This window comes from Pelecanus crispus, chromosome 7 (genome assembly GCF_030463565.1).
Source record: "Pelecanus crispus isolate bPelCri1 chromosome 7, bPelCri1.pri, whole genome shotgun sequence".
NCBI classification, from domain to species: Eukaryota; Metazoa; Chordata; class Aves; order Pelecaniformes; family Pelecanidae; genus Pelecanus; species Pelecanus crispus.
Genome location: NC_134649.1, coordinates 35,180,714 through 35,199,294, shown reverse-complemented (window position 1 = coordinate 35,199,294; position 18,581 = coordinate 35,180,714). Strand labels below are relative to the sequence as shown.

Genomic DNA, 18,581 nt, shown 5'->3' with positions numbered 1-18,581 from the left:
CCTTCAGCTATCCTTAAAGTTAGCAGTATTAGTTAATCTTACCTTGTTACTTTAAAAATACGCAGGAGACGAACACAGCGAAACACTGAAATTCCAAGGGGTGACATAATTTCCAACTCCACCAAAATGGTTTCAACAATGCCACCACAAACAACGAAGCAATCAAAGCGGTTAAAAAGAGAAACAAAATAAGCCTGTAGGCCCAAGCTGTACATCTTTACTAACATTTCACAGGTGAATAAAGCCAGAAGAACTTTATTTGCGATATCTGGAAGAAAGTATTGAAAAAAAAAAAAGACATTCCTGAATTGTCTCATAGATTCCATTTTTATTTTAACATAGTAGTAGTACCTATAATAGTTCGCAGCCCTTTGATTATGAAGGAAGTACTGCATTTTTATCTTGGACTGAGTTTGATGCCTAAGTGGCAAAAGTTACACAAGGATGTAAAGCTTCCTGCCACCTATAAACTATTCATCTTTCCAATCCATTGCACAGTTCATAGCTGCTCAACTCACAGCTTGAGTCCACGCTGTAATTTAAGCAACACAGCCCACAGCATGTCCTGCTGTGCCAGTTACCATTTCCTTCTTCATCTTTCAAGCACGGTTTAACAATAAAAGTACCGGTATTTTCAATTTAGTATTGCCAGTTTTTTGCTGGTGTGCCATTAAGCCGTGTTACAGTTGTGGAAATCAAATATGTTCAGTCATTTCTTGTATCTTTGGCTGGGCTGAATATCCTTCAGGACAGCAAACAACAACAAAATGGCAAAGTACAAAAGTAAGCACTGATAGAACGCAAGTATCCATAGTCAAAAACAGGACAAATAATTTTTGATTGTACCTTGGATCTGTGTAAGCCAGTCAGGTTGATTATAATGCTCCGATGAGATAGTTAATGTGTTCAGAAAGACCAAGACAATAACAAGCCAATAAAATGTGACAGATTTTACTGCAGCTCTACATTTTCTTCGATTAAATCGATTCCAGCGACGCCAGCGTCGACTGAAAGTTCAAATAAAAACAAATTTATTCTTATACAGAAAACACATATGAACTTAAGGAGGGTTTCTTCTGTGTAGAAAACATAGTGCAAGTATGTATGTGTGAGCAGGTGTATTTTCATAAATATGTGTGCAATACTTAGTTGTGTAAATTATTACCAGTTGTAGATTAGGGAGTGTTAATTCCTTTTTTAGATTTCATTATAGATTTTTAGATGTAAACCACAACTTTTGGAGAATCTAATTGCCTGTGACATAATTAGATTAAGTTGCATTTAATATTTCATTGAGTAACAAGATATATCTGTCTTCCCAGGCCCCATACACTTAATAGCAGTAAAGAAAAGCCAGCAAGCAGCTTAGAATTCAAATAACATTTAGTCTGAAAATGCAGGCTTTGAGTTAAACCACAGGCACAATTCTGGCAGGATTAAACAAGGCAGGAATGTTGAGGTCAACTCTTACAAATCTACCCTATAATGTTAGAAATCTCAGTCAGCAACTCCGAGAAATTTCTACTGACGTGCCTTGAAATTGTGTCAGTAGGCACATGTTTGTGAAATGAGTAAGAGTGATAATCAAGGAAAAGTAAACAGGCCCTATCTAGATATGAGTTGGATAGACAAGTGTATTAGCTTAGCTTTGGACTCATGAAACTAGATTTAATTTCTCTGCTTCACTTCTGGGAACTTTAGTAAACCAATTAGTCTCCCTGGGTTGCATTCCCATTTGTGAAACAGAAAGAAAATATATTGCTGGGTCATAGGAAGAGACGGATTAGGAAGCACTTGATATCAGCTAAAAGGGAAGCATATGAAATTCACACATCCAGAACTACAGCCGTGGACTCAGATAATAAATTTTAGGAACTGACAACTGCTTCATCCAAAATTCAAGGGACAAAGCAGGCACAGACTCCAATGGAAGCTTGACCTAGCCTTAAAATAGCAAAGAACTGAGGAGAGGGTGCATGTATAAGTTTCTTCCTCTATAGTTTCACTATCAAGCCAGGCTAGCATAAATCTGTTGTGATGGAAAGGGGTAGTCTGTCCTCCTTGTTCTGCTCTCTCCTTTCCCTTTTACCAAAACTAGTCCTAATGAAGTGAGCCAGACCTGCGAATTGACTGGTGGAAACCAATTTCTTTTTTTCTGGGTTGATTTTAGCTGGTCATTTGTCTGATCCAATTCATTGTATTGCCGCATCCCAGAAAGAGCAGGAAGAATGAGGGGCTGAGACAGGGGAAAGGCACTACAGCCCTTTTGGCACTACCACAAACAGGGAACTATGGCTTTTGAAAATTGTTACAAATAACTAGGTGGATTTCTTAATGCTTTCAGTGTCTTAATTAGCAGGTATTGTATTTAGTATGTATAAAATCAGAAATGCTTTAAATCTGCCTCAGAAAATAGAACCAATATGCAGTAAGACCACCATAAAAATAACTGAGCTTGGCATTGCATTCAAGCAGTAACTGAGTTTTCCTTACACACCTTAAATTTGTACTTGTAGTAATGGAAATTAATACTGGTTTCAGACATCAGTACAAAGATGTTTCAAGCCTTTGCAGTTTTCTAACCATATAAAGGAAAAATATCCTGTCCTGACCTAAAGCAACACAGGATTCAAGAACGTTCTTCTTCTTGCCAGTCCCCTGCTAAACAGCACTACGTCCATGGCCATCATCAGGATGGCTCACTCCCTGGGTAGGTAAAACACCCATTTTTTACACTTACAGACAAGAGTCTCATGAGACAAGAGTAATGTTGTTTGGATAGCTCTAATAGGAGCCAAAAGCAGTCTCAAATTGTGTAACTTATAGCTCTCTGAAGCCAATAGGGCTTTTTTTTCCCCCAGAAAGGTCCACGGAATCAGTGACAAAATAGTGGTACACATATGAAAATGCTTCCAAAGGGTATGCAATGGCACTCACACGTAGAAGTGTATGAATAATATAAGCATATGTAAAAAGCCTACAGAAATAAAGCAAAAATTCAAAAAGGATAATAGGAGTAATTTTCCACCTTCATTAGATTGGTACAATTAAAGAAATAAATAGTAAGAAACAGACTGAAGTAGATGGTCTCTTGTGCCAGGAAGACCTGCAGCTATATAAAATATATATAAAAATATATAAAATAGGAAAACAAATCACACTATTTTCACTCAACAGTTTTCTATTTTTTAGTAACCACCCCTCCTAGTTTTAACCAAATACCATATTTTTTTTTTTTCTGGAAGAATGAAAGGTACCCTTTATTTTGAAGAGAAATTCCATTTTCATAAATTTGCAATGATATAATATTGCTTTCATGAAATTATCAAGCATTTTCACAAAATATAGTGGTTGAATAAATACTAAAATCACAGAGGACACTTATAGTTGACATAGTTTGTTACAACAAACCAAATTATTCACTGCCTTTGTTCTCATTAAATAATGTATCATTTTTTCTTCATAAATATTTATGAGCAAATCATTATTCTTACAGATGTGTTCCCAATTTCACTTTCATTCACTGAGGTATTCATGTTTAGGTGGTCCTTTAGGCCCTGGTCTTAAATTTCAATCCACACATGGGAAATTCAGCCTTGTACTCAGTCTAACTGAACTCAGTGTCAGTCAGTCATGCAAAATCTATTTAGTTTGCTTACTTGCTATTCATGTGTGTTTGTGTATCACTACTAGACCTATGCAAAGGTAGGAACATTCATTTTCAGGTTATTTTGTATCAGCAGCCTTTCATTATAACATGGTATTTTTCTAAACTGTTTAGAACCACATGCATAATCCCTGTATCTGCGAAACTGGCATGCCTCGTATTTTCACTAGCAAGCTCACAGAGAGGTAAATACTAATGCCCAAGATGAATCTTCTGTAACTGTGGGTGCTAACATCTGTGCAGAGACCCTAGACTTCACTACTCTTATTTATAAAATATGGGACAGAAGAATTGCACCAGAGAGCTCACTCATTATGGAAAAAAATAGAAGCCTTTGAGATTATTCTTCCATTCCTCATTTTTTAAGTTACAGGATTTAGGGCATAGTACCATTTTTTTAGCATGACTTGAAGGTTAATGTGATCATATAATCATACTGACAAATGAGGAAGCTAATTCTTAAAAAGAAGGATCTTCACAGAGGACAACGTGCACAAATCTCTTCAACTAGCAGATCTCCATCCTCCTCTAATCATAGATCTGTTGCTTCCATGTGAGGAGAAAAAACAGCTGTTTTAGTATCAAAACATTTCAAATTCCACCTGGAAGATTACAAATATGCAGCACAGATCATATTTACCCATATATATCCTAGCATAGTGTGTGGCTGATATACACCTTCACTTAATAAACTGGCAGATAATTGCTAGGACATAATTCTCTTGACCAAGTACCCATCCGATTGTATAGAAACATATTTCCAAGGATTAACTTCTATTTTCACTAGTGGTACAGCAGGTAGGCTAGCTTGCAATAAAAAGCATTTTGTTTTGATCCAAAGGCAAAGACATTCACGGTCAAACCAATATCCTTGTTAAGCTACGTCCTGATTTACTTTTCCCTGAAACACAGTGTACTGCCATTGTAGAATAACATTCCCGAAGTTGGAGCAAGGATCAGGCCAGAAGAGTGAGAATTAGACCAAGATTTAGCACGTCCCTGACAGCTGAACACATAATCTAGGGCTTTGCTGCAGAACTGAGAGCTTCTGTATTTTAGGTAAACAGAGCTTTTTAGAAACTACTCATTCCAATGAAAAACACCAAAATTACATTCTTCTGACATGTCAGAAAAATGGATTTTGTAAATATGAGACGTTAGGTATCCAGAAGCAATGGGATGAGAACTGTGAGTCTGCAGATCCTTATAGAGATAGAAGAGCAGATACACTCTGTTCTTAGTGGCATTGCAATGCCAGCAGCTCTTCAAAGAGCTTTTTCTCTCTGATAACAGATGTTGTCAGCTGTTTTTAGGGATTTGGGACATGGTGCAAGCCACATCTGTTTGGAAGACAATGGCACAACTATAATTTTGAGCTCTGTTGCCTCAAAACTACTCCTCGCATGGATTCATTAAGTTAAAAGGGATAGATCTTTCTCCAATGCTACCAGTAAAGATGTGAAAGTTGAAGGGGGAATTCCCATTACCAAATTCAGCTTAAAAAGTTTAAGTATGGTTGAAGACCTCAAACAGTTGCAGACCCCTGAAGCACTTCCAAATGAGAGACACAGCACACTGCCAATTGCCACAGCTTCTGTGAATAAATGCAGCAATACATGTATGAATGAACTTCTGTGTCACTTGCGTTTTTTAATGCCACAAGAACAGATTCTGATCAAAGAGCTCACGCAAAAGACATTTAGGACAGTAGCAGAATCTAGACAGCTGGAGAGACTTTGGGGACTTTCTGGCTTGCAAATAAAGTTTTCTTTCAAATTGATGTGTTGATTATGAACAATGATTGTAGAGATGGATAGCACTGACTGCTTCTTGCTCACTGCTTGGACTATTAAAAACATCAGGTTTGGGTAGAAATTTTCCTTTCTCAAAGATGACGTAGCAGCTTTCATTTAACAGAGCTTCTGGAGTTCTCTTTTTCCTTAAAATATGAATAATGGGCATGGTTCAGAATGTAGGCATTACTTTGCTTTCTCTGTAATGAACCTATGAGTCCCCACTGTGCAAACAGACCGAACTTGGAGAATGTAGTACAATGGCAGTCTATTAGCACTGCCTGGTATTTAAAGTTTCGTGTGACCACTTCGTATTTGAGTTTCTCCTTTAAAACCAGCATGAGTAGGCTTCATAGCAATAAATAGTATGCTCTAAGGTTGATTGGAGACAATCTCATGATTCAAAATAATCATGCTTGTTTGGGATCCTCAGCTAATGAATTACTAAACAAATTGTTCCATTTGTTTTACTGTTATGATAACTGGAAGCAATGGCAAAAGAAACTACAGACCATTAGCACACTGAATTACTTTATTAAGCTAAAAGCAGTCTCATCTCTCATAATTCTCAGGAATGGTTAAGCTCAAAGGTCCACATGGACATAACTGGTCCATTCAGTTGGTGCACCTAAGGCCAGTTTCTGTAGCAGAAGGCATACAAGAAGTGATACAGCTTTTATAACTAATGATGAAACTTCTAAAAAGTTAGTTGTGTATTCACTATCATCCTAAATGGCCAGAACTCCATTGGCCACATTCTTCAGCAGAGTGAGGCACATTTATATGCTGTCACCAGTTTGCTGGCTGAAAGGGATGACAAAATAAAGCTTGATCATAGCATCACATGAAAAAACTCTCAGTGTAGAAAAGCACCAGTTAACTGCTGCCTGGGAGCTCTTCTTCAAAAAAGAAAGAAGATTATTCAGAAGGAACACAAGTCCACTCCAACTGCTTGCAACTGGTCAGCGCTGGTAGGTCATTAGAGCTAGTAAGGCTAGTAGAATAAACCTGGGTATGCTATTCCTCTTCATTGCTGCAAGGAGAATACACTGCTGTTACCAAGGAATTACTTGCTATACATCCAACACTGAAATCAGTTTTACTAGGGTTAAAAAATTGGAATGATTCCAGCCAAAACTGCTGCCAGATGTTGCCCAATCTTCTTGACTGTCCCTTCTTTTCACTGAAAATTTTCTGTGAAAAATATTTATCCTGTGGGTTGTCTGCAACTGTAGGAGTGTCTTTGCCCTTCATGATTCACTGAGTCTGCCACTTGACTACTTACCTTAAATCACATAGCTGGGGGTTTTTTTGTTCCTTCATGGAGTAACCTAACCTTTTTAAACAGAAAGAGGTATCTCTTCTGTGTTTGCAATTATCCTTTCTAATTACTAAATATACGTCCAATAAGACTGGAAAATAAAATCAAAATAACGAAACCTATTGGCTTTGTACTGGGACATCCAGTGTCTACAATATCAGGACTATTAATTCTTTATTTTGCTTATAACACTTCCCTTCTGCAATCGAAAACAGAAGCTCATATTCCCAAATGCTCCTAGTAAGTGAAAAGAGAGCCACAAATATCAGCAAAGTAAATCAGGGAGTTTGATTTCCAAAAGTGTTCATGGATACCTTACTTTTGTATTCACCAGTAACTGTTCGGAAGAATTTTCACACAGTAAAATTTAAAGTACAGTAAATAGAGAATAATTATATGAGATCATCATGATGTGCAGACAGTCACAAGGGGGGGAAAAAAAAAAAAAAAGCGATGAAGAGAGAGGAAAATACTGACCTGAACTTGGATTTTGAGATGGTTTGACTAGAAGAAAAGGAAAACAACTTTTTAAGAATGTGGAAAAAATAATTAACACAAATTCATTCTCTTCAGAATTTTGCAAATCAATACATTGGAATTACACATACATAAAAACGAGCTTTTAACAAAATGCAACGTGAATGCTGAAATGCTATTGTCTGTTATTTATTTTCTGAAGTACCATTCCTAAAGCTTTACAAATTTTCTAAGTGAAAAAAAGGAAATCTCCTTTAAAACTAAGTAAACTGCTCATGTAGAAGCTGCTTGCAAGTCATGAAAATCTGAGCAAATAAATAGCGAATACTGTGGGATGTCAAAATACTGCCATACATTCGGTTATTGCCTAAAAAATACATATTCTCCAGATCATATACAATTTAACAGAAAACGTTTCTTTTTACATGTCATAGGGGACTTCCGTTCTTTTCTTATTATTTTGGACAATAACTGTATTTTACAAAAGCTTTCAGGAAAACATGACTCCACCGGAAATTTGGTTGAATCGTTTTATATCTTCTTAACTTGAGAATTTTAGGAGTGCTTTAATGCTGTAATAATTGGCCTAATATTAAATTAGTGAAAGGCAAAATAACCCCCAAGCGTCATATGAAGCTTGACCATTTGAAAGCAGTTTTGGCTAAATAAAACAGCAGGTAATGATTCTTTTAAATTTTGAGATGATGAGGATGCGTACTTTAAAACAGCCCATGTACTCACCATAAACTCCCACAGCATGCTGGGTTCTCTCCTTCTCCACTCACATTCTCTGTGTTTACTGATTCAGTTTCACTGGTGGGCATGCTTGCTGTTAGGAGACCGAAATTGCTTTAGATTGACAGCCAAGCAAAGCATTACACAGAATGTGATCTCCTGTTCTACTGCAAGAATGCCTCCACTTTTTGCAGGTCTAATGAGAGATTGGAACATCTGAGGAATAGCAGATGAAGTTAAGACACTTCATCAGTCCTCCTCTTACAGCAAAAGAAAGCACACAGAAGTCCAAAGTGTTTTGTAGCTTTTTTTGTTTCTTTTCAATGATTCAGCATAACTGTTGAAAATGCACTACAGAATACAATGTAGAGAAGTTTCGTAACAAAGGGCATGTAACAAAGAGATTTTTTGACCTTTCATATTAAGCAGTCTGTTAACACTTTGGAGGTGCTTAGCAGTTTAAGTGCTGCTAACATGCTCACTAATTCCAAGAAACACCATCAAAGTCCTTCTGAAAATAGGAACCACCACACTCTGATCATACTGACCACTCTATACTTTTACTTCCTTTATGAGTTATCAAGGCAAGATGCTAGAAATGGGCTGCAAATCCTACATGAGCAGACAGGAAGGAGCACTGGGAATGGCAGAATATGAAGGATGATGAGAATTACTACTAATAAAAAGGGGATTATTACATTTGTTACATGGAGAATTGCTGTGCATATAGCGGACCATTACTGAGTAATTAGAAATTGTAGCTAATGGTTTTTTAGACAAAACTCATTTGCAAATTAGTCATCACCATTTATCTTCAAATCAACTGAAATACAGAGGGAGAACAACATATGTCAAACGGTGTTAGGAAATGATGAACAGCCAAAGTTCTCAGTACTTCCTAGGGCAGAACACTACTTCCATGTCTGCAAAGCAAAAATGAAACGAAAACCTCAGGAACAAGAGAAGTGTAAAATTTATGTTGCTGGTTTATACAGTAGAAATACCATATAAAGTAGGAAAAATAAGAGAGGTGGAAGATGCACTGAAATTACTGTAGAACAGCAAGAAAAAGAAAAACAAGTATCTTAAAGATATTCTGCTTTTCTTTTGTTCTTGCTGTTCTACAGTAATTTTAGTACCTTCTGCTGTTTTGATGGTTTGCTTGTTTGGTTTTTTTGCTTGCTTGTTTTGTTTTGTTGGGGAGGGTTTAAGCCAATGTCTGTGGACTGAGAGTACTGAAAGCAGAAGGGCTACAATGCCTATTTCTGTTAGGGATGTCTCACTATTTGGGTAGCCTAAAGGAGGCTTAAAGCAGGCTTAATTACATACATCTTAATATAAGGGAGACTCAGGAATCAGGCCCTGAATTTTCTGATTTGTCTACAGATTAGGTATAAAATGAGAACTGTTAGTAACAGTTTCTCTGCACAGCCTCTATATTGCCTCAACGCCGACACAGAGATCCATGGAAGTGTTAAATAGTAGTTTGGTTTCCATACCCATCAATTCCATCCAAGTGGAGAGTGACAGGTCTATGCAGGCTAGATGCTCAGCTACTATTTGTAACAGCTGAGAATCTGTACCCATTACATGAAATGTTAAACACAGAGTTGGCATAACAAAGAAAGATCAAAAATGTCCATGCAGGTGTTTTGAATAAAACTTCAGGCACTTCAGGCACTAAGCACAGCAAAACCTTCTTTCACAAGGTTCTTCTATTTTGATGATTCTTTTAAAATATTACTGTAATTGCTTTATATATGAAAAATCCCTGGTTAGCACCTGCAAGTGCCTCAATTCTAATATCATACTTCTCTTTATAAATAGGTTTTAAAAAATGAATATTGCTAGTCCTGTGTGAACTTCACAGCTTACAGTCATAGAGTTCAAAAGGAATTTCATTCAAAAGTAAAGCAAACAATTTTTGATGATATCCAAATTCAAGTATTAAAATTTTAAAGGGTTTAAGGAAAAAAAAAAATTACAAAACTATTTCAGACTTCGTCTCAGATCTTCAGAACTAATAGGTTTTATTTTAAAACGCCAGGGTCTTTTGCAAAAAATGCAAGGAGTTTCCCTGTCTGGTTAACAACTGAAATGGTTGTCTCGTGCTGGGTGACTTGCATGCTGTTAGGAAACACAGCAGTATAGACACCTAATGATGAACATTTTAGCACTTGTGATGGGCAACTCCAAAATATGAGTGCAGAAGTCTTCTTCCATACACTGTTAATAAGAGCTGCCATGAAAACAGAGCTAGGTGCGCTTTTGCAAGTATTATATGTGCAATGCGTGTCTCACACTTGTGTTTCAAATTTATCAACCCTTCCCTCATCTAAAGGCAGTACCTAGAATCCAATTCCTCATAAAGTGTCACTCAGTGTCACACAAATGCTATTTGTTTTAATACATGCCAAATAATTTCTTAAAAAGTAAGTGTAAAGTAATATAATTTTAATTCAAGTCTACCCAGACTTGATGTGTTAATCTACAGTAAGAAATACCAGCCCTTTTTGAATGTGACTGCATGAAGGAAAACAAAATACCAAAGAAAAAAAAAATTATGTCCCTATTGAAGCCAATGTCAGTTCTGCTAATATTTAATTACAGACAGAATGTTACTCTCTATTTCAGACAGGGCTATTGCTCTACCTTTATTAATGACTTGCAGGTGCTGTGTTACAAAAATGGAAGAGGAAAAAAAGAACCATAGACAGTTCAGTTTACATTAGAAACTCAGCTATCATTACACCATAATTTATATGCCAAAAGAAAAACTTGACAGAAGTACTGAAAAAGGCACCATGTGGAAGTCTAGCTCCAGCAATGCTAGGAAGTCGTTAAATCTTGAGCCAGAAGAAAACAGCAACAGCACCGAATGACCACAACCACTCTCGCTACTGCAAGCAACCTGGCAAGTCTTGGAAGGACTCAATTTCATGTCCACACCATTTTAAGGGCAGCGTTCCTTGGGCAGAGTACAGCACACAGAATGAACTCTTGAAAGACTGTCTGATCTCAGTAAGGCCAGCTTTGAGATCTTTAAACTGGTACTCCAGTATTCAAAGGAAGATACCAAAATTTTCTCTATTCTTTATTCACCTTTTGCCCTTATTTTACTGCATTCTTCTGGAAAGATTACCTAGATTTCTATATAGTATCAGCTCTCGTCAATTATGGTAACTGGTTTCAAACAAAAGAATGCTTGCATTAGGCAATATAAACAACCCATATAGCATGCAGCTTAATATTTTCCTGAGTATATAGAAAATAGGTCAAATATATCAACTACTACATTTTATTTCTGCAGACAAAAAATAGATTGTTTTTCTCATGTTATAATGTTCACTATTTACTCTAAACAGTTTTCAGATTTTGGAGCAGCAATTTCAAACTCCACTCCACTCCAGGACATAACATAACTCATGCACAGCTAAGAGCAAGTCCGTGTCCATCAGCATTGGTATGTCCTAACCAGCTGGAGTCAGAAGAAATAAATTCCATAATCCTGCTATATGACAATTTGGTGTCACTGTACAATCCAGAAGCAGGCTAAATTACACCATGAATTATTGAACTGTGGTGGCAAGTATTACTGATGAAAATGTCTTCCTCTAGAGAGTACATAACTAATATTTGAATCTGGTTCAACTTCAGCTATGCTTTTTTGATCTATAGGCTGATCTCATTTCCACACTGTTGCACTTTGGGTAGCTTTCAGGTTACCCATACTGAAGGAAAAGAGCTGCACAAGTGCACTGATCTGCAGAGCTAGTACAATAATCAGTAATAGCTACTGAACAGAATCTTACAATTATTAAAAAAGGTACTATATTGGCAAAATTTTAGATCAACCTTGCAAAATGGTCATCTTCTGTCTGCTAGCAACATCTAACCAATTCCATGAGCTCCAAAATTTCCTTTGCATTTTTCTTTCTCAAATCGGTACATGGATTTTCTGAATCCTTTACACCAAATCTTTGAAGTAGTCAAACAGGAGAAAAGAACAACAACAAAAAAAAAAAATCACAAGAGAGGCAACATTATCATTGCAAATTCATCACAAATTTTCCTAAGTCTGCTGTACACCCAGAAAACACATCAGAAAGAAGTAGTACTATCTACTCTGACTGTGAAGCTCCTCAGGGTAAATTCAGTTTAAGGAGGGACTGCCTGGAAGATGTTCTGTATTACACTGTAGCGAGGTATCTGTTTTCATAGTGCAGATTTAATGATACTATCAACAATCATTCTTATAGGCTCTCTTTTTATAGGCAGCCCATGGAAATTTAAGATAAGGTTGAATGGTTGCATAGCAGTAGAAGGAGAGCAAAATAATCAGTCTTCATTACAGAAGCATCACTGAACCAACTGCTTCTAGCCTGAGGGATGACACTATGAATCTTGGGAATGTTGTATAGTCTACAGATTTGGTGCTTTTAATAGAAATAGAGGTACAGGTAATACAAAGAAAAATATTTAGGGTGGGATTTCTAATCCAGTGGTAGTCAAAGTCTGAGCTGCTCAGATCAGCATAATAATCTCACAAATACAGAAACAAACAAGCCACCGATTTGTACTTTGGAAAAATCCTACTCATAAAAGGTATACCTGCCCTTTGAGACACGGACGAAACTGTAAGTTAGTGCACACGTGCCTGAGAATGCTTTTGACCAGCAAGGTCAGGTATTAGCAGCAAGACAGCATTTGCAGCTAGTAGACAACAGCAAGTTTTCAGGCGGTTCCATGCTGCTTCATGACTGACATCAGAACTTGAACCTGCTAGTTTAAAGGCTACGTTGAAACTGGAAGGGCGAAGTACTGGAACAGGTTGCCCAGAGAGGTGGTGGAGGCCCCATCCCTAGGAACATTCAAGGTGAGGTTGGACGGGGCTCTGAGCAACCTGATCTGGTTAAAGCTGTCCCTGCTCACTGCAGAGGGGTTGGGCTAGATGACCTCTAAAGGTCCCTTCCAGCCCAAAGCATTCTATGATTCTATGGTGGTGAAACACATATCTTAAGTAACATTACAACCACTGCCTTTTAGCATTTTTATGGAAAAATTATTCCAGCCTGTAAAGTTGTGCAAGCTATTAGACAACATATGCAAGTTACACAAATAATTACAAGCAGACTCAGTATTTGTAGAAAATGAGTCCATCAGGTCCTAGCAATTTCTGACTTAATATTCTGCATTTTTAAAGTAACTGGATCAGATTTGTCAGCCTCAGTCTGAGCCACAAGAGTGATTCTTAGGACAGCAAGGAAGTCAGTTGCTCCAATAACTTTGATGTAAGTAGGATTAAAACTAGATCTCCTTTTACTACAGTTGTGATTATGTCAAATCAGTATGTCTGCCAGTATTAAGAGTGCAGATTTGAAAATAACTATCATACTCTAAAACCCCTGTCCATCTCCATTGTGGGTGGGAAAGAAATTGAATAAAACACAAATTACAGAAATAAAACCATCAATAAGAAGAGGAGATACAGTAAAACTTTATGTTTTGTTAGATTCTACATTAAAAGTATTATAAATAAATAGTAAATATTACCATCATACCATTCTAAGCTTACACTATGATCCATTATAAAGCTGGTAAAATACTTCAATTAATTTCTTCACACCTGAATTTTTTTTTTTTTTACCTGGTTTACCTGACTTTTGAAAAAGAAAACCTACGCTTCAACAAGAACAGTCACAGACAAAGACACTTCAGTGGAAATCTAAATGGATTAAAGACTATGCTTTAGGAAGGTAGAGCACTGCAGCACCAGTCTATTTCAGACATGCACTTAAAACAGCAGAACTGCATGCATGAGTGTCTACATGCTAAAGATGTATATGCTTTTGTTACAGAAAATGCATACAATATGTGCTTTCAGAAGCTAACACATCAAATGCAGTATTGGCACAAAAGAAAGTTCAACTGCAAATCAGAACATGTTTTACCATGTTTATTGGAAGAACGGCCAAAGCAACTAAGTCTGCTTTTCTTCTTCTCTTCCATTAAGTCAGCCAATGTAACCCCTTCGTGTCAAGTACATGTAATCCCAGCATTTACACAGTAGATGGCAGCAGTTGCAACGCAAAAAATAAAAATGTGTCCATATATGCAACACAAGCAATGTTAGGCAAAACAAACTGAAATTACCGGCAACAAAACTAATCAGAACTAAATCCCTCACCTCTCACTGATTTTTGCATTTTGAGCTAAATTTGCCATGCTTTGAAGTCCATGGGAGTTTTTAACTAACTTCAGGGTAACTAGCTATTGGTTCATAATACAGACTTACAACTTTTAATAAAAGCGTATTTACAAGGTATTCCATTGCTCAACAATAAAAGGTATTCCATTATTCAACAACACTGAATACCTGCCTGCTATCAGCAACAGAGATGTACAAACACAGGGGGCTCATATATAAATGACTTAATGACTTCTCTGGTTAGAAATCTTGAAATGCTGGAGTTGCAGGAACCTAAACTACATTTTTAAAGGATTATGTAAGAAGCTATTAACCACTGATTTAACTGCCTTTGAAATCTGTACCTTTTCCTGCCATAGAGAGAGGAGATCTTCTGTATCCTAAACCCAGAGCTCTTCCACATTGTTGAAGAGCATTATGGTGATCTTCCATCACCATAAATCAGCAGTAATCTTGATCATCCAGAGGTTTAGGTATTCAAAGTAAGGACGTAGCTGCCTAGAAACCTGCCAATGATTATTCTGCCTATCTTGCGACCCAGCCCTACCTTACGCTTCAAACACAGTTCTAGAAACACATCACCCGTACAGTTGGACTGAATTTATTCCCTAAGCTTACTACTCAAGTTTATTAACCTGTTGATAATTAGCTAAATTTCACCTGACTCCCAAACAGGTAGATATTATCCTAACTATGCTCCTAACCCAAAAGTTTCCCATGGAGTAACTGGATAGATAGCTTGTGCTGTCTCTCATCATACCTCCCCACGCAATGTGATGTGCAGCAGAGCATGTCTTGAATGCAAGTAGGTGAAGCAATTCAGCAACCCTTCCTCCTTTACACCCCATTGCAGCTGATATTAAAAATTAAATTCCAAGCCACACATTTAACCACATGTGCACAAACCCAGAAGAGTGCTAGGAGATTGCCTATTTGCTGGAAATTTCCACTCAAAATACACAGGCGTGCCTGAAATTCAGTTCTTGGGATTTGCTTTAAAGTTCTTTTAACCACTTTCCGTCTCCTATTTTTACTCTGCAAGTCTCCTCCAACTCTTAACTTACCCTAAAATTATGTCTAAGTTAATAGTTTGGAGGCAAAAGCTCTCTCAAACTCAACAACCATGCAAACAAGTATTTTTGATTTATGAAAGACCTATATGACCTAGAAGCTGTTTAAACAATTCTGGAGCAAACGGTTCTTTTGCAGCATATTAACAAAATATCCAATTTGAACAGGATGCAAAAAGCTCCTGGGATTTCACCTGAAGACTTGCAAACCAAGTCCATCAGCACCACAGCTGACAGCATGGTTGTCCAATGCTCTGTGCAAATTTGGTATCACCTACAATTCTGCATGGCAGTCTTGTACAAAGTGTATTTACTCCATAAAACATGCAATCTTTTACTTCTCAGCCTTAGGATTTTATACTGATACTCAAACCCACAGTTTACATATTCCTTCCACACAACATTAGTAGCAATAACCAAGTACAGTGAACTCTCTGGCTTTTTTGCTCTGCTCTAGATAAAAACTCTGTGCTATAGATTTTCATATAGACATAAATTATTCTTTTCTGGGTGATGCTGGCATCAAGATCAACCCACAAGTTGCTTTCCAGCCTCTCATAAAATCATCTTGTTTCCTTCCAGTCAGTAACACAGATTCATACCCTGCTTTTATGGAGAACTAAAGGACTAATCAAACTCTGAAATTAAAAAAATTTTCAAAAACTTAACTGCATGCAATACAGAGGTAAGTTTAAAAACAGATACCTCAGTATCAAACCACATAATTTTCACTATTTTACTACTTCTTAAAAGTACTATGGTTTAAAAGAACAGTGCACAATAAATTAGCAGCACTAGAAGAAAAAGAACAGTAATAATGTATTATTTAAACACAGAAAATAATATTCTGAGTTGCCTTTGACAAATCACTTGTAGATGCATTTTCTTATATATACTCAATAGTATCTAAATGAATAAATACCATGACTTTCCAGAGTATCACATGAATAATAAGGTGCTATTTAGCAACAGTATATATATTGAAATTTGGACTTTAATCTTACGTTTAGTATTAAATCATAAACCACATCCTGAATCCATGTCCTCATTTATGTACAGCACTAAAAGTTCTCATGAAAATTTTAACCGCTACTATGTAAAATAGCTAAGAGGATAAAATAACCTCTACTAAATTATGACATTAAAATACTGCTGTTACTCAAAATTTATGACATAGAGAAATCGATTGTAACTTTTACAGCTGTTGCAATATCATGAAACTAACTTGTTCCTTTACATTAGGACTCAGGTCAAAAGCACTAGAGGGCCACTACAACAGAAATTACCTTTCCCATAATACACTATAAACTACTGTTGAATAAATACATTATGTGATAATTCTATTTCTTAGTGTCGAACAAAAATCACACAAGATTTCATTTATTTCACACTCAGTTAATAAATCTAGTAAAAGAAGATTTTATATAGTTTTCTTGAATATCAGAAAGAAAGATACAGAATGTCTTTTGACTACTTGAAAACTCAAAAAAATCCTCACTATTAGCACAAGGTTATTTCCAGACTACAGTTTTGGCCGTATTTTTTAAGCTTTTTATACTACTATTATTTCTATTGCATGCACCTACAGGAAAACACATATTGTTCTTGACTAAAGGTTTATGATGATACTTAGTGGCACGTAGCTTGTATGCACTAACTTTTTACAGAACACAAACAAAACAGTTTTAAGTCTCAGCAGCGATTTAGTGCAGACAATGATTTGTACGTGGACAACTCAGAGCAGAATTTCATTGTTAGATTCTGAATTATATTCCATGACTAAGTATCAATATATTAACAGACACGATTGCTCTGCTAACAAACACTTTTGCAAACTGGAAATCAGAAAGCAACATCAGATAGGCTGCATTCACCCCAGTGTCACACCCTTAAAAGCAGTCAAACTATCCCACACAGAAGTAGTACAGAATAAAGAACACATACTGTTCCGCTTGCCTTCTTCATCAACCTCTTCATCATTCTCAGGGTCAATGTCTTCTGCCTGTGTAATCCAGTCTAAATATCCCTTCAGATCTTCTTCAAGCTGCTGTTTTTCACGTAGTTTCTGAAAGTCCCCTCGGGCCTTGGCTTTTTCTCTTTCCTTGGAAAATTCTCTATCAAATTCAGATAAAGCAGAAAAAAATACTGATTGTCAAACTCCCGGGCATTTTGACCTAGGTCTTGACATTGCAGAATAACATACTGACATAGAAAATGAACTGAATAAACTACAACGAAGATTTGAGAGCTACTTTGAAAACAAGACTGGTGCAAAGAAGTCATGGCAAATCCCTATCGTATTAAATCAAAACTTTCAGAGGTTTTATGATTTAATTGAAAATTAAGCAGTATTCTTGACTCTTCCCATATCAGAAGAGGTCCCCTCCCATTTAGTCATGTGCTCTTCTATACAGATTTTAAAATCAGTTTTATCTAATGGCTACGAAGAGAAATTGACTTGCAGTAATGAAGTAATTTCAGAGGTGAGTATTAGTTTCAGTGAAAAGGAAATTCTGGCAGCCAGTTCTAAAATCCTTCCACTTCCAGCCATGGTTTATTGGCCAGGTCCAAACATACTTATTTCAGTACATGGTTCACAGAATTCCACTAACAAGCACTCTCTTAATTACATCATGCACAGACACCTGAGCTGTTTGAGATGTGGATGTTTTGCCCTTTTGCTCCCTGTAACAGAACCTAGAAATCCTGTTCTCACTGACTGGAAATGCATCCCTTTATCTAAATTGAATCCTCTGTCTCATTGCCCCAGCCTCAAGACAATGTATTTGATTGTCTACTTTAGCTTCATGATTTGGGTCAATCCCTAAATTGTCATGGAATGACATTAAAATAATTGTCACATTCTTTGAGAAGGAGGTAGGATAAAATGGCCTACTGAGGTCTCTTCCAACCTGAATTACCTCACGAATCTATGATTCCTTTAATGACATATGACAATTATCAAGTAAATTCTTGCACCGCGACATTTCGTATGCCAACATTATTACAACATTTGGTATGATACGCAGCTCCAAACGTGTAACTCTGCTAGAAGGATCAAACATTTTCTGATTTATCTGAGTATCAATATATATGATTAGGGGTAGGCAAGCAACTTTCATTTACTATGAATTTGCAACCCCTTTATTTATTGTGAACTTTCACTTGAAAATATTCCCTAATTAATACACTCTCAATGGGAAATTTATTAAAGCAGTCAAAAATACACTTTTTCAAGTGGAAAAATATTAGGAAATTAGTGTAAGACTTGCAAAATATTTTAACAAGGTGAACAATTATCAATATGATG

The 18,581-nt window shown here is 36.6% G+C and overlaps 1 protein-coding gene across 1 annotated transcript in view; it reads right to left on the bottom strand.

The window, feature by feature from the left end:
* Nucleotides 1-18,581, bottom strand: part of CACNA1D (calcium voltage-gated channel subunit alpha1 D) — a 208,701-nt gene that overhangs the window by 82,900 nt on the left and 107,220 nt on the right. Inside the window, exons 9-13 of the mRNA XM_075713577.1 lie at nucleotides 17,216-17,385; nucleotides 8,000-8,087; nucleotides 7,259-7,285; nucleotides 847-1,007; nucleotides 43-268 (exon numbers count right to left, since the gene is read on the bottom strand). Coding sequence (XP_075569692.1) covers nucleotides 43-268; nucleotides 847-1,007; nucleotides 7,259-7,285; nucleotides 8,000-8,087; nucleotides 17,216-17,385 — 672 coding nt within the window. The remainder of the gene's footprint in view (nucleotides 1-42; nucleotides 269-846; nucleotides 1,008-7,258; nucleotides 7,286-7,999; nucleotides 8,088-17,215; nucleotides 17,386-18,581) is intronic.